Consider the following 15,739-nt stretch of genomic DNA (forward strand, 5'->3'; position numbering starts at 1 on the left):
CGGCATTGTCAAAAAAATCTGCCCAGCGATCTCATGATTCTGTAACCTCTTTCTAGCATCTCTTGAACTCAAAGGTCAACAGACATGAATGTCAAATCAAATCAAATCAATTTTATTTATATAGCGCCAAATCAGAACAAACAGTTGCCCCAAGGCGCTTTATATTGTAAGGCAAGGCCATACAATAATTACGTAAAAACCCCAATGGTCAAAACGACCCCCTGTGAGCAAGCACTTGGCAACAGTGGGAAGGAAAAACTCCCTTTTAACAGGAATAAACCTCCAGCAGAACCAGGCTCAGGGAGGGACAGTCTTCTGCTGGGACTGGTTGGGGCTGAGGGAGAGAACCAGGAAAAAGACATGCTGTGGAGGGGAGCAGAGATCAATCACTAATGATTAAATGCAGAGTGGTGCATACAGAGCAAAAAGAGAAAGAAACACTCAGTGCATCATGGGAACCCCCCAGCAGTCTAAGTCTATAGCAGCATAACTAAGGGATGGTTCAGGGTCACCTGATCCAGCCCTAACTATAAGCTTTAGCAAAAAGGAAAGTTTTAAGCCTAATCTTAAAAGTAGAGAGGGTGTCTGTCTCCCTGATCTGAATTGGGAGCTGGTTCCAGAGGAGAGGAGCCTGAAAGCTGAAGGCTCTACCTCCCATTCTACTCTTACAAACCCTAGGAACTACAAGTAAGCCTGCAGTCTGAGAGCGAAGCGCTCTATTGGGGTGATATGGTACTATGAGGTCCCTAAGATAAGATGGGACCTGATTATTCAAAACCTTATAAGTAAGAAGAAGAATTTTAAATTCTATTCTAGAATTAACAGGAAGCCAATGAAGAGAGGCCAATATGAGTGAGATATGCTCTCTCCTTCCAGTCACTGCAGAGATCTCCAGAAGGTTGACACTTTCACTGCATATGCACTTCTTATGATGAATTCCAGGAAGTTCATAATCCAGGATAACTGCAAAGCCATACACTCCTCACTCAGCTTCTCAAGTGCTGATCTTCAGCCATTGTGTCCAGTTGTCTTTGAGAGGATCTGAATTAGACAACATACAAAACAGTAAAAGAACATAAATCGCCAAAACTGAAAGAGGCGTCTATTTGTGTTGGAAGTTCTACTTGTTTTTGAGTGTTCCTGGTGTAGTAATACATTGAGCAATGAAGCAGTGACATTTGTAAAGTCACGTACTGAATCTAACATGAGAATTTTGCCCACACCATTAAAGTGTGTTATTTCTCCTTCCTCCTATTATTATTAGTATTATTATAATATTTATTTCATTCATTTAAAAGAAAAAAACAGAAAAGCAGAAATAACAAAACATTACAAACCACTGAATGAAAAGGAGCAGATTGGAAGAACAAGTCTTATATATTCTGCCCCTTTTTTACAATACAATCTTGCAATATCAAGCATCATTAATCAACATAATTTAACAGATTACATTTCTATGACTTTGTCACATGCCACCAATTTATTTCATAATTTTAACCATTATTTAAAAGACTACATCCCTAATAGATTATATTTTAAACTTCAAACATTCTAAAACACTATTAACAGATTACATTTTTGGCTTTGTCACAGCCAACAAACTTATTTCATAGTTTCATACTTATGAAATACATCGTTTAATATGTTTTTTAAATAATTTAAGCGACCTTGATTCTTTGATTTCTTTGTTGAGGTTGTTCCATAATTTTACACCATTCACTGCAATACTCCGTTCCTTTATCTTGGTTCTGAATCTTGGTTTTTTAAAGACTTCTATGCCCTTCAAATTATAACTACTTACTCTTTTTTCAAACATATTTTGAATGTTTATTGGTAAGGTATTGTTATTCGCTTGGTACATTATTTGTAGTAATTTCAAATCAGCTAAATCATGAAATTTAAGTACCCTATACTTAATGAACAATGGATTAGATGGATCTCTAAATCGACTGTTGCCAATCACTTTTAAAGCTCTTTTCTGCAAAATAAATAAAGGTTGTGTATAAGTTGTACATGTTGATCCCCAGATTTCTACACAATAAGTCAAATATGGAACAATCAATGAATTGTACAATGTTAATAATCCATAACTATTTAATGAATATTTAACTTTATGCAAAACAGCAATGGCTTTCACTATCTTTCCTTTTATGTAATTTATGTGTGACTTCCATGTAAAATCTTCATCAATCATAGCTCCTAAAAATTTAGTTTATTTTACCCTTTGAATGCCCATTCCATCTATTTTTAATGACATCTTTTTTTTAACTCTGTCATTAAACAATATGAAATTTGTTTTATTAAGATTAAGTGACAATCTGTTTATATCAAACCAATATTTCACTTTTTCCAACTCTGTATTTATCACTTGTGCTACTTCCTGTATATCTGATCCAGAGTAAAATAATGTTGTATCGTCAGCAAATAAAATGCTACCAAGTACATTAGATACATTCACAAAATCATTGATATACAAAATAAACAGTTTGGGTCCAAGTACCGACCCTTGTGGTACTCCACAAATAATATTACACAATTCTGATTTAGTGTTATTTATCTGAACAAACTGTTTTCTATTTTCTAAGTAGCTTTTTACCCACTGACGTGCAATCCCCTTATTCCATATTGTTGTAACTTGTGAAGCAATCTTGAATGATCGATAACATCAAAAGCTTTTTTCAGGTCAATAAAAACACTTACAAAATAATCCTTATTATCTATTGCTGTTGATATTTTCTCTGTTAATTCCATAATTGCCATAGCTGTCAAATGATTTGTTCTGAATCCATACTGAGCATTATTTAAAATATGATGTTTCTCAATGAATTTATCCAACCTTGTCACAAAAACTTTTTCCATAATTTTAGAAGACTGTGGAAGCAATGACACTGGCCTGTAATTTGAAACATTATGTTTGTCTCCATTTTTATATAATGGTACTACCTTGGCAATTTTCATTTCGTCTGGAAAAATTCCTGTTGACAGAGACAGATTATAAATGTAAGTTGGAAGTGATTGAAAACTTTGCTTGGGGTCATGTACAAAAAAGGCAACCACTACGAGCACCCACTCTCACTTTGTCAAACCAATATTTCACTATATATATATATATATATATATATATATAATATATATATATTTAATTTATCTTCTACTATTGGTTTATTTCCCACCAGACTTGATCCCACCTTTGAAAAATAATCATTAAACTCATTTACAACTTCTTTTATGTCATATATCTCTTTATTTTCCTTGACAAGGTAATTCGGAAAAGTTGATTTCACTCCATCACTTTCCATCACACTTTTTATAATTCCCATGTTGCCCTCATATTATCTTTACTCTTATTCAATTGTTCACTATAATAATCTTTTTTTTGTTTCCTAATTATTGTCAATAGTTTTTTTTTATATTTTTTTGTATCTATGTTCTGTCTCCTTTGTTTGCATTTTTAAAAAGCACCTATATAAATAGTTTTTCTTTACACAAGCGTTTTTTATTCCCTTAGTCAGCCATGGTTTATTTACTCTTTTCTTACTAGTTTTTATTAATTTACAATTTTTATTATATGATTTCATCAGTATTTTCATAAATGAATTATATGCTACATTAACGTCACCGACATAAACTTCTTCCCAATTTTGATTTTTAAGGTCATAATTTAATGCCTCTAAGGCTTTTAATGACTTATCTCTTTTAAAGTTTATAACTGTTTTTTTTTTTTTTGTACCTATTTTTATATTTAAATATTGAAAAAACTGGTAAGTGATCACTAAGATCTGTCATCAATATCCCATTCTTAATAATTTCATCTATTCTATTTGTGAATATATTGTCAATTACAGTTGCACTTTGCGATGTAATTCTGGTTGGTTTTGTTATCAAAGGGAATAAGCCCAAGCTATTCATTGAATTCACAAAATCACTTACTCTTTGGCAACTGGAGCTTTCCACATTAACATTAAAGTCTCCACACATAAAGAGCGTTTTGTTTTGATGGAATAATTCTATTATTTTATCTGTAAATTTCACAACACAAGAGTCTGGTGCTCTGTATACACAACTGATTAGAATATTTTTAGATGTTTCATGTACAATTTCCACTGTTACAGTTTCTATGACATCATCTATGATTGTCATTTCTTCTACAATTTTACATGTCAGATCTGTTTTTATGTACAAAGCAATACCTCTGCCTTTTTTTTATGTCTTCTATTTACAAAATATAGCTCATATCCCTCCATTTGAACATCAGCCATGAGGTAATATTTAAGCCAACATTCTGTGATTGCAACAATGGTGAATCATATTTTTAAACAGGTTTAAATTATTATTATTATTATTATTATTATTATTATTATTATTATTATTATTATTATTATTATTATTATTATTATTATTATATTCATTAACACAGAATATTATATATGATATTTGTTGAAGGCATTTTGTAACTCTGCTGAATTAAGTAAAAATGACCCAAGCTGCAGTCATCAACAAAATAATTTTGTTAAAATAAGGAAACATTAATGAGACTAATATTAAGACTCCATGTTGAATTCATCTTGGGTAATACCCTGTTTTTATTTAAGACTACCTTGGAAACTGGTGAAGGTGACTGCTTTTTATTTCTATCATCACACAGAATAATAATCACGACCTGCTGTTGGATTAACATATTACTTTTATAAATCTATGGGGAATGAATCAGATGTTGCTCCAAAATATGTCAGCACTCTATTATCCAGACAGTTTAACTACATGCAATCCTCCTGAGATTTTGTCACCAGATTTAGCTGCAGATGCTCTTCAAACCTGTTGAAAACATACAGTTCTGCTGTCAGAAAAGCTCACACAAAGGCACCGTTTCTAGCTGCTGATAGATACAGTGTAAACTAAAGACAATAAGTTAATCTGCAGTATATAATGACTTGATTGATCCAGACAGAGTAAGGTGTTGACTGTAGCGCATTAACAAAGAAGTAAGTAAACCAAAGTGAAGCAACACAAGTGAGGCAACTTGTTTTTCCAAAGCAATATTGTGAGATGAAACATTTTAAATGAGAATGTAATAAAGATGCCACATTCTCGACTGTTAGCTGCAACCTCACAGTCAGTTTGTGATCTGTGTTTTCTATAGTTGGTGATGGGGTTAATGCTGTGTTTACACATAACGACAGCAAGTCACGAATGCCACAAAGTATACATTTTTGGCTGCTGATCATGAATATGATGATTCGAGGCAGAGGCGTCAGGTGTCCTCAGGAACTGTTGCAACCTGTTACCACGTTACGATTAATGGCACATATCGCTGGATAATTATCAGGAACCATTACTCACGGTCAATAATAATGTTCCGTGCTATTGCGCGTAGCAGCGCATCGTTATGATCTGTCACGTTGTGAATCAGGCGAATTGTCTCCACACACACCCCCATATTCATCCTACTGTCAGCTGCTGAACAGTTCACATTGATCCAGATTGCTCCTCAAAATCAAGATGAATCCACAGCAGAACCTTGTGATTGCATGCTTAGTTGAGCTCTGTGCCATGGAGTGGTGCAGAAAGGAGGAGGAGAGAGCCAGATGTCTGGCTGCATGCGGCTCTCCTCTGGCTCAGACAAGTTCTCCTGAAGATCAGGCACAACAGCGGGTGGAAGACCTGCAGGAGCTAGCTGAGTAGCGTTTGAATGAGACTTAGCCGACTTGGCATCACTGCCCTTCTTCGCCATATTGCAGCAAACTGAATGCGGTGCAGCAGGGTTTAACTGCGCGCATGTGAGAGAAGTGATTCGTAGTGGTGCGCAGTGAAATGTGACGCCGCGTTACAATTCGTGTCAAACCGTGACAGGTTCTGTGTCAATTCGTAACAACATGTGACAGTATGGGTTCCAAGAACCATCAAAGGAACCACTACAAACACTGTCACGCTCTATTCAGGATCACCACTAATCAAGACGCATGAACACGGTCAGTTGCGAGCTCCACGACATGAGGCAAAATGAGGGTGGTGCAGCCAAAAACATGCTCCACGGATATGACGCACCTACACACACTGTTAAGAAACTTATTCAGATGCGTTAAGTCACATTAAGAATGTCAGCAATGTGCCATGAATGATGGAAATATGACATTTGTAACACGTCCTGCCTATGTGTAAATGCAGCATAAAAAGGAATTCTGTGCATTTTCATTCTGGGCCTTGAATTTTTTATGTTTTTGGCTTTGAATTTTCACTCAGGACAAAAATCTTTATAATTAAACCAATATCAACTTGGAGCACTAATACCACTGCATAGCCTGTGGGGCTACCCAGGTAAGAAGGTAAACTGCTTGTTGTCACCACTGAATACATCCCCAATTCCAATGAAGTTGGGACGTTGTGTAAAATGTAAATAAAAACAGAATACAATGATTTGCAAATCCTCTTCAACCTATATTCAATTGAATACACCACAAAGACAAGATAGTTAATGTTCAAACTGATGAACTTTATTGTTTTTATGCAAATATTTGCTCATTTTGAAATGGATGCCTCCAACACATTTCAAAAAGGTTAGGGCCAGAATCATCCTTATCCCACAAAGTGAGATCTTGCATGGAATCCCAGACCGAGGGAGATTTACAGTCATCTTGTGTTTCTTCCACTTTCTAATAAATAATCATAACAGTTGTTGTCTTCTACCAAGCTGCTTGCCTGTTGTCCTGTAGTCCATCCCAGCCTTGTGCAGGTCTACAGTTTTGTCCCTGGTGTCCTTAGACTGCTCTTTGGTCTTGACTATGGTGGACAGGTTGGAGTGTGATTGATTGAGTGTGTGAACAGGTGTCTTTTATACAGGTAACAAGTTCAAACAGGTGCAGTTAATACAGGTAAAGAGTGCAGAATAAGAGGGCTTCTTAAAGAAAAATGAACAGGTCTGTGTGAGCCAGAATTCTTGCTGGTTGGTAAGGGATCAAATACTTATTTGCAGCAGTAACATACAAATAAATTATTAAAAAATTATACATTGTGATTGCCGGAAGTTTGTTTTGGGTTTTTTTTTTTTTTTTTTTTTAGATTATGTCTCTCAAAGTGGACATGCACCTAAGATGAAAATTTCAGACCCCTCCATGATTTCTAAGTGTGAGAACTTCGCAAAATCGCAGGGTGTTTTATATATATATATATATATATATATATATATATATATATATATATATATATATATATATATAAAACACCTATATATATATATAGTTGGAAGTGATTGAAAACTTTGCTTGGGGTCATGTACAAAAAAGGCAACCACTACGAGCACCCACTCTCACTTTGTCCATGTTATCTAATATCAAAAGTGTATCAAAAACCAGATCCTTGCCCTCTATCAAGTCACACTTACCACGCATAATCAAGACCACCTTGTACATGCGGAAAAACCACGATACATACAGATATATCATGACTTGATGGGCTGTGTCCTGTTTGGTCATCCTGTGTGACCCTGGGTTAAATCTGATATAAAATGGTGAGGATGTTGAAATAGATTTGACAAACAAGGCTGTTACTTCTCACAGTTATTGATATCAAATTGTCTCTCTTTCTCAGTTTCTCCCTCTCTCTCTCTCTCTTTCTCTCCCATATCCCAAGTGATTATGTACTTGATAGTACCGTCTGTGCTTACTCTACCATATATATCCTTATAAAGAGCCTTTTCATCGCATTTGTTGTTTTGGATGCTATGCACAAATTGATTTATTGAAATTAGTCTGTCATTTATGCTATGGCCTCAGAGTTGATGCATTCTGCCTGAACAGTTTGTTTAATCACATGGTATGGTCTCGACTTTCTCAGGTGTTAAATATGAGCATGATGGACGGGGTGCAAGTGGCTGTGGAGGATACAGGCGGTCGAGAGCCCTCCATCCTCGCCAATGAGACACTTTTGATGAAGGGCCTAGTGCTACGTAGCTGGAGCAACCAGATCTCCATCCGCATTCACCACAACCATCAGTCCAAGTCTGCACTCCTCCTGCTGCATTACCAAGGTGGGTTATAACATGTTATTTTGGCACAGTAGTCAAACCGTACATTAATCCAAGCCTTGCTGAGGAAGACATCAAGACAAATATTCCATTTCTTAATTTAAACAGCTTTAAAATCATATTGAGATTCAAAATCTCATGTGCAAGTGAGCAGCACCAATGTCTATATCAATATCTAGATATGTCATAGTAATTAACTTGAAATTAATGTCATCAAATGCTCTGTTGTGTGTAACATTTTATGTAAATAAAACATGGTTTTGTGTTTATATTACCTTCCTAATTGCAGCTGTCATGTAATAAGATCCATGATAAGGAGACAATACAGAGCTGTGTTGCTTCAGAAATGCTTTTTAATAATAATAATAATAATAATAATAATAATTTCCTGTATTGTCATTGTGCATTCATACAATGAAATTTGTCCTCTGCATTTAACCCATCGCAGTTGCAGTTAGACACAACCCATCCACTGGGTGCAGTGGGCAGCAGCAGTCCGGTGCCTAGGGATGAACTCCAGATGCAGAGATTCTGATTGACTATGAATTTTGTTTTTGATTTTGATTTCTAATAATACAATAACATGCTTTTGTAGGGCGGTATGCATTTTCAGAGGCCCGACATTCACGCCCAGACGCCCAGAATGACAGCTATTCACCCGAGTTAGACGAGGCGACTGGCATTGAACGGAGGGACGTAGAAAATGCATGCCACACGACAACAGCATGTTATTTGCATTATTATCACTTTTTACTGAGATACACAACACGTAACGTGTACATAAAAGTTGACTCACTTAACTTCTGCCGCCTGGCGCACGCGCTGCTGTTGAAATTCAGCAGTGCGTCGTCATCAAGCTGGCTGCTTTAGCTGCTGTTCATTGTCGACCTATCCATGAGAAAATCATCCGGAATATCCATATTAGGACCAAAACACACTTCTCGCTTTTTAATCTTTTCCTCTGCGGACAGTTTTTTTTTTTTCCCCTCTGTGGACAGTTCTTGGGCTGCTCGCGCGCTATGACGTCATTTGTTTATGCACAGCGGGCGGGTATAGCCAGATACTGTCTGCGTAAATCTACACTCAACAAAAATATAAACGCAACACTTTTGGTTTTGCTCCCATTTTGTATGAGATGAACTCAAAGATGTAAAACTTTTTCCACATACACAATATCACCATTTCCCTCAAATATTGTTCACAAACCAGTCTAAATCTGTGATAGTGAGCACTTCTCCTTTGCTGAGATAATCCATCCCACCTCACAGGTGTGCCATACCAAGATGCTGATTAGACACCATGATTAGTGCACAGGTGTGCCTTAGACTGTCCACAATAAAAGGCCACTCTGAAAGGTGCAGTTTTGTTTTATTGGGGGGGATACCAGTCAGTATCTGGTATGACCACCACCTCATGCAGTGCAACACATCTCCTTCGCATAGAGTTGATCAGGTTGTCAATTGTGGCCTGTGGAATGTTGGTCCACTCCTCTTCAATAGCTGTGTGAAGTTGCTGGATATTGGCAGGAACTGGTACACGCTGTCGTATACGCCGGTCCAGAGCATCCCAAACATGCTCAATGGGTGACATGTCCGGTGAGTATGCCGGCCATGCAAGAACTGGGACATTTTCAGCTTCCAAGAATTGTGTACAGATCCTTGCAACATGGGGCCGTGCATTATCCTGCTACAACATGAGGTGATGTTCTTGGATGTATGGCACAACAATGGGCCTCAGGATCTCGTCACGGTATCTCTGTGCATTCAAAATGCCATCAATAAAATGCACCTGTGTTCTTCGTCCATAACAGACGCCTGCACATACCATAACCCCACCGCCACCATGGGCCACTCAGAAAACCGCTCACCCACACGACGCCACACACGCTGTCTGCCATCTGCCCTGGACAGTGTGAACCGGGATTCATCCGTGAAGAGGACACCTCTCCAACGTGCCAAACACCAGCGAATGTGAGCATTTGCCCACTCAAGTCGGTTACGACGACGAACTGGAGTCAGGTCGAGACCCCGATGAGGACGACGAGCATGCAGATGAGCTTCCCTGAGACGGTTTCTGACAGTTTGTGCAGAAATTCTTTGGTTATGCAAACCGATTGTTTCAGCAGCTGTCCGAGTGGCTGCTCTCAGATGATCTTGGACGTGAACATGCTGGATGTGGAGGTCCTGGGCTGGTGTGGTTACACGTGGTCTGCGGTTGTGAGGCTGGTTAGATGTACTGCCAAATTCTCTGAAATGCCTTTGGAGACGGCTTATGTTAGAGAAATGAACATTCAATACACGAGCAAGAGCTCTGGTTGACATTCCTGCTGTCAGCATGCCAATTGCATGCTTCCTTAAATCTTGCAACATGTGTGGCATTGTGCTGTGTGACCTGCACCTTTCAGAGTGGCCTTTTATTGTGGGCAGTCTAAGGCACACCTGTGCACTAATCATGGTGTCTAATCAGCATCTTGATATGGCACACCTGTGAGGTGGGATGGATTATCTCAGCAAAGGAGAAGTGCTCACTATCACAGATTTAGACTGGTTTGTGAACAATATTTGAGGGAAATGGTGATATTGTGTATGTAAAAAAAGTTTTAGATCTTTGAGTTCATCTCATACAAAATGGGAGCAAAACCAAAAGTGTTGCATTTATATTTTTGTTGAGTTTACAATACCGGCCTAGCAACACTCCGGTAAAGTGATAATAATGCATAACATCTTCTTCTTTCGGCTGTTCCCGTTAGGGGTCACAACAGATCAGTCGTTTCCATCTCAACCTGTCTTCTGTATCTTCCTCTGCCGCACCGACCACCTCCCTCAGCACATCCATTAACCTCCTCTTTGGCCTCCCTCTTCTGGCCTGGTGGCTCCATCCTCAGCATCCTTTCCTTATATACCCTGGCTCCCTCCCCTGCACATGTCCAAACCACCTTAATCTCACCTCTCTGACAGTGACTCCACACCGTCCCACCTGAGCTGTCCCTCTGATATATTCCTTCCAAATCCTGTCCATTCTTGTCATTCCCAAAGAGAATCGCAACATCTTCAGCTCTGCCACCTCCAGCTCTGCCTCCTGTCTCTTTGTTAGTGCCACCATCTCTAAACTGTACAATATAGCTGGTCTCACTGCTGTCTTGTAGTCTTTTCCCTTCACTCTTGCAGATATTGTTCGGTCACAGATTACTCCTACCACCTTTACAGCACACTTCATCTCCACTCCTCAGGCATCCTCTCACTTTCCAATAATTTATTAAACAATGTGGTTAGAAACTCCACTGCCATCTCTCCTAAACACTAAACCATGCCTCCATTGGAATGTCATTTGGACCAAATGCCTTTCCACTCTTCATCCTCTTCATAGCTACCCTCACTTTATCCTTACTAATCTCTTGCCCTTTCTGATTTACTATCTCCACATCATCCAGGCTTTACTCTCTCTCATTTTCTTCATTTATCAGCTCCTCAAAATATTCCCTGCACCTTTTCAACACACTCTTCTTGCTTGTCAGTACATTATCATCTACGTCTTGTACCACCCAAACCTGCTGTACATCTTTTCGGCTCTGTCTCTTTGTCTGGCCAATCGGTACAAGTCCTTTTCTCCTTCCTTACTATTTACCTTCTGGTACAGGTGAATAGTAAGGAAGCATTTGCCACTTCTCTTTTTGCCTTATGCCGCATCTCCATGTACTTCTGTCTACTTTCTTCATCTCTCTGACTATGCCAATTCTTTTTTGCCAACCATCTTCTTTCCACCATCAAGTCTCTTTGTCTTCCTTCTGCTGTACAGATGCCACTCCCAATACCTTCCTAGCTGTCTTCCTCACCACATCTGTAGTACTTTTACAGTTGTCCAAAATTGCTTCCCCTCCAGTGCCCCTGTCACCTGCTGACTGAATTTCACGCAACAGTCTTCATCTTTCAGCTTCTACCATCTGATACTTTATTGAGCTCTCATTCTCTTCTTCTTCACCTCTAAAGTCATCCTACAAACCACCATCCTGTGCTGTCTATCTACACTCTCTCCTGCCACCACCGTACAGTTTTCAATTTCTTTTCGCTTGCATCTCCTACAAAGAATGTACTCAACCTGCGTGCACATGCCAAGTCCTGAGTCTCACGTCCACTCTTCTCGTTTCCTTGTCCTCCCACTGTCTGTGGACCTGTTCTCCTCCTTTTCTACTACCAGCAGTAGCCCAATTTACGCCAGCACCCTTTTGGGCAATGGCACTGGTGACAGTCATTGTTTCGGCCTCTACCAATCTGGTATGGAAATTCGATTTGTACTCTACATGGTTATGTTGGCTTATTTTATGCTGGATGCCCTGATGCACACTACTCATTTTTCTGGGCTTGGGACTGGCACTCAAAGTGTACTGGCTTTACATCCCATATGGCTGAGATATGGCAAACTTTAAGGTTCAACAGGTGCACAGAAATGAGAACAGGAAGCAAAAACACACATGAAAGTAAACAGAACACAAGGTGTCAAAAACTAGACAACTGCTAGGAAAACAGCATAATGGACATCAAAGGGTGACTGGAAAATAAATAATACCAATAACCAAACATAACTGAAACACAAATGTGACACTTGGGAGTGAACAATGGCCAAAAATGGCCAAAAAATGATTTTTATTTTTGGCATCGCCCTTGATGTGAAACCTTACTATATAAGGACTTGATCTAGCATAGATGCCTGCTTGTAACAAAAAATGCCGAAAAAAAAAAACGTTTTGGAAGCACTTTTCTGCCTTCTGCTGGCTGTCTGTGTAATTAGATCAGCTAGGTAGGGAGGTGCTAATTCATGAATAATTTTACAAGTGAATAGCAGAACCCTAAAATCAGACCTCACAGAGACAGGAAGCCAGTGAAGGGAGGCCCCTAATGCTGGACTGTGGTAGATCATTATCACCAGTGATTTTGAGAACAGTGACCTTGTGTTCAAGAGATCCAAACTAAGGACCTCACTAGGGTTGACATTTGACTGTTGGGATTTGGGGGTGGTTCCAGAGTAAGATATTTAAGATGCCTAAAATTAGGTTTGGGTTTGTGAAGTTCCACACGGTTTGAAGGTAGTATACACAGAATATTTGATGTTGCAGAAACAGCCAGGGGGACATCTTCAATTTGACTGTTGTCCAGTGTAGTAACGGGAACTAAACTGACAAAACGTGTCCTTCTACACTCTTTATGGGTACATCTGCAGAAACAGGCCACATTCTCAACTTGAAAAAAATTTCTCTTCCTGGTACGTAAACAACACTGTCAACATAGTGGATTTCATGCACTAATTTCCCTACTAGGCTAATGGATTCCACCTCCATATTAATAGTAGGCCCTGCAGGTTTTCAAATCACCTGCTCCATGGACTGCTGTATCATACTAATTACCCTCCCTGTAGAGCTCTATCGATGTTGGCAGATAAGATGTCAGCACCTTCCCCAGTAGGGTGAAGGCTGTCCAGCATTAGCAAGTCACAGTGACCCCAGAAAGAGGGCCAGTTATGAATAAAACTACAACCTTCCTGTCTACAAAACTGCGCAAGCCATTGAATGGGTATTCAACAACATCATCCTGCTAAACACCTTGTCATTGCCCCAAGATGGAAGTTGTCCAGAGACTATTAATTAGCTCCTGTTTTGGTCATATAGAGACCTAATCACACGTTGCAGTGGTTCCAGTACCGCATACTCCTGCAGCACCCCCCACAAGACACCTTGAGGAACCTGGTCATACACGTTTTTCCAAGTCCACAAAACACATGCAGACTAGTTGGTCATACCCCCAAGCCCCTGTGAGGGTAAAGAGCTGGTCCACTGTTCCATGACCAGGATGGAACCTGCATTTCTCCTTCTGAATTTGAGGTTTGACTATTGGTCTAAGTCTCTTCTCTCATATCCTGATTTGCTCAGGGAGGCTGAGAATAGTAGGAGTATAATTTACATACACAAGCTAATTTTCTTGTCAGTGAATTCCACAAGCCTTTACTTACATTGTAATCAAATACAGCAAATGAATGATTTTTTTATGTACCCTGTTCCTCTCATGATGGATTTCTGACAGAGCATGTCCATGACATTGATCTTCCATGTCTACAATAGCGGTCTGTTTAGCTTACCGATTACAGAAAGTGGCCGGCAATTACACACTCCATTGATTTTAGTTGATGGTGGAAGCTGGTGGTCAGCACATTCATTCCACCATGTTACTATGGCTTCCATCAGCTCTAATAATAGCAACCATCAAAACAGTGCTACTGACTGAGATAGATCAGCCTTGTTCAGTTTGATGTATGGATATTGGTGTATTGTCAGGGTGAATGATGGGAGTGAGTCAGTCACTCAGTAAGTTACACATCATCAATAATATGATATATATGAAATATTTCAAATATATGGCAAATGCTCATTTACATCTTCTGTCATTGGATAAATTAATGCAAAACCATTGTAATTTGCAGGTGTGTTTAATTACATATGTAGGCAAAACATTGTAGCATTGTGTGATTCTTTCTGAACACATTCTGACCTAATTTGCGGCCTAGCATAGGTCAGTCCATTACATCATCCACCATCAGATTTTGTAAATGTTTTACAGTGGTTAGCATCTGGATTAATGGTACATTGCTGACACCCTGGAGTGTAGATTAGACAGAATCTCATTCAGAAGAGAACAGTGCACAACCCCTGGCAAAAATTATGGAATCACCGGCCTCGGAGAATGTTCATTCAGTTGTTTAATTTTGTAGAAAAAAAGCAGATCACAGACATGACACAAAACTAAAGTCATTTCAAATGGCAACTTTCTGGCTTTAAGAAACACTATAAGAAATCAAGAAAAAAAGATTGTGGCAGTCAGTAACGGTTACTTTTTTAGACCAAGCAGAGGAAAAAAATATGGAATCACTCAATTCTGAGGAAACAAATTATGGAATCACCCTGTAAATTTTCATCCCCAAAACTAACACCTGCATCATATCAGATCTGCTCGTTAGTCTGCATCTAAAAAGGAGTGAACACACCTTGGAGAGCTGTTGCACCAAGTGGACTGACATGAATCATGGCTCCAACACGAGAGATGTCAATTGAAACAAAGGAGAGGATTATCAAACTCTTAAAAGAGGGTAAATCATCACACAATGTTGCAAAAGATGTTGGTTGTTCACAGTCAGCTGTGTCTAAACTCGGGACCAAATACAAACAACTTGGGAAGGTTGTTAAAGGCAAACATACTGGTAGACCAAGGAAGACATCAAAGCGTCAAGACAGAAAACTTAAAGCAATATGTCTCAAAAATCGAAAAATGCACAACAAAACAAATGAGGAACGAATGGGAGGAAACTGGAGTCAACGTCTGTGACCGAACTGTAAGAAACCGCCTAAAGGAAATGGGATTTACGTACAGAAAAGCTAAACAAAAGCCATTATTAACACCTAAACAGAAAAAAAAACAAGGTTACAATGGGCTAAGGAAAAGCAATCGTGGACTGTGGATGACTGGATGAAAGTCATATTCAGTGATGAATCTCGAATCTGCATTGGGCAAGGTGATGATGCTGGAACTTTTGTTTGGTGCCGTTCCAATGAGATTTATAAAGATGACTGCCTGAAGAGAACATGTAAATTTCCACAGTCATTGATGATATGGGGCTGCATGTCAGGTAAAGGCACTGGGGAGATGGCTGTCATTACATCATCAATAAATGCACAAG

At 39.0% G+C, this 15,739-nt stretch overlaps 1 protein-coding gene across 1 annotated transcript in view; it reads left to right on the top strand.

The window, feature by feature from the left end:
* Positions 1-15,739, top strand: part of LOC117517666 (seizure protein 6 homolog) — a 480,354-nt gene that overhangs the window by 334,874 nt on the left and 129,741 nt on the right. Inside the window, exon 4 of the mRNA XM_034178776.1 lies at positions 7,831-8,023. Coding sequence (XP_034034667.1) covers positions 7,831-8,023 — 193 coding nt within the window. The remainder of the gene's footprint in view (positions 1-7,830; positions 8,024-15,739) is intronic.

The sequence above is a fragment of the Thalassophryne amazonica genome, chromosome 9 (assembly GCF_902500255.1).
Source record: "Thalassophryne amazonica chromosome 9, fThaAma1.1, whole genome shotgun sequence".
Lineage (NCBI taxonomy): Eukaryota > Metazoa > Chordata > Actinopteri > Batrachoidiformes > Batrachoididae > Thalassophryne > Thalassophryne amazonica.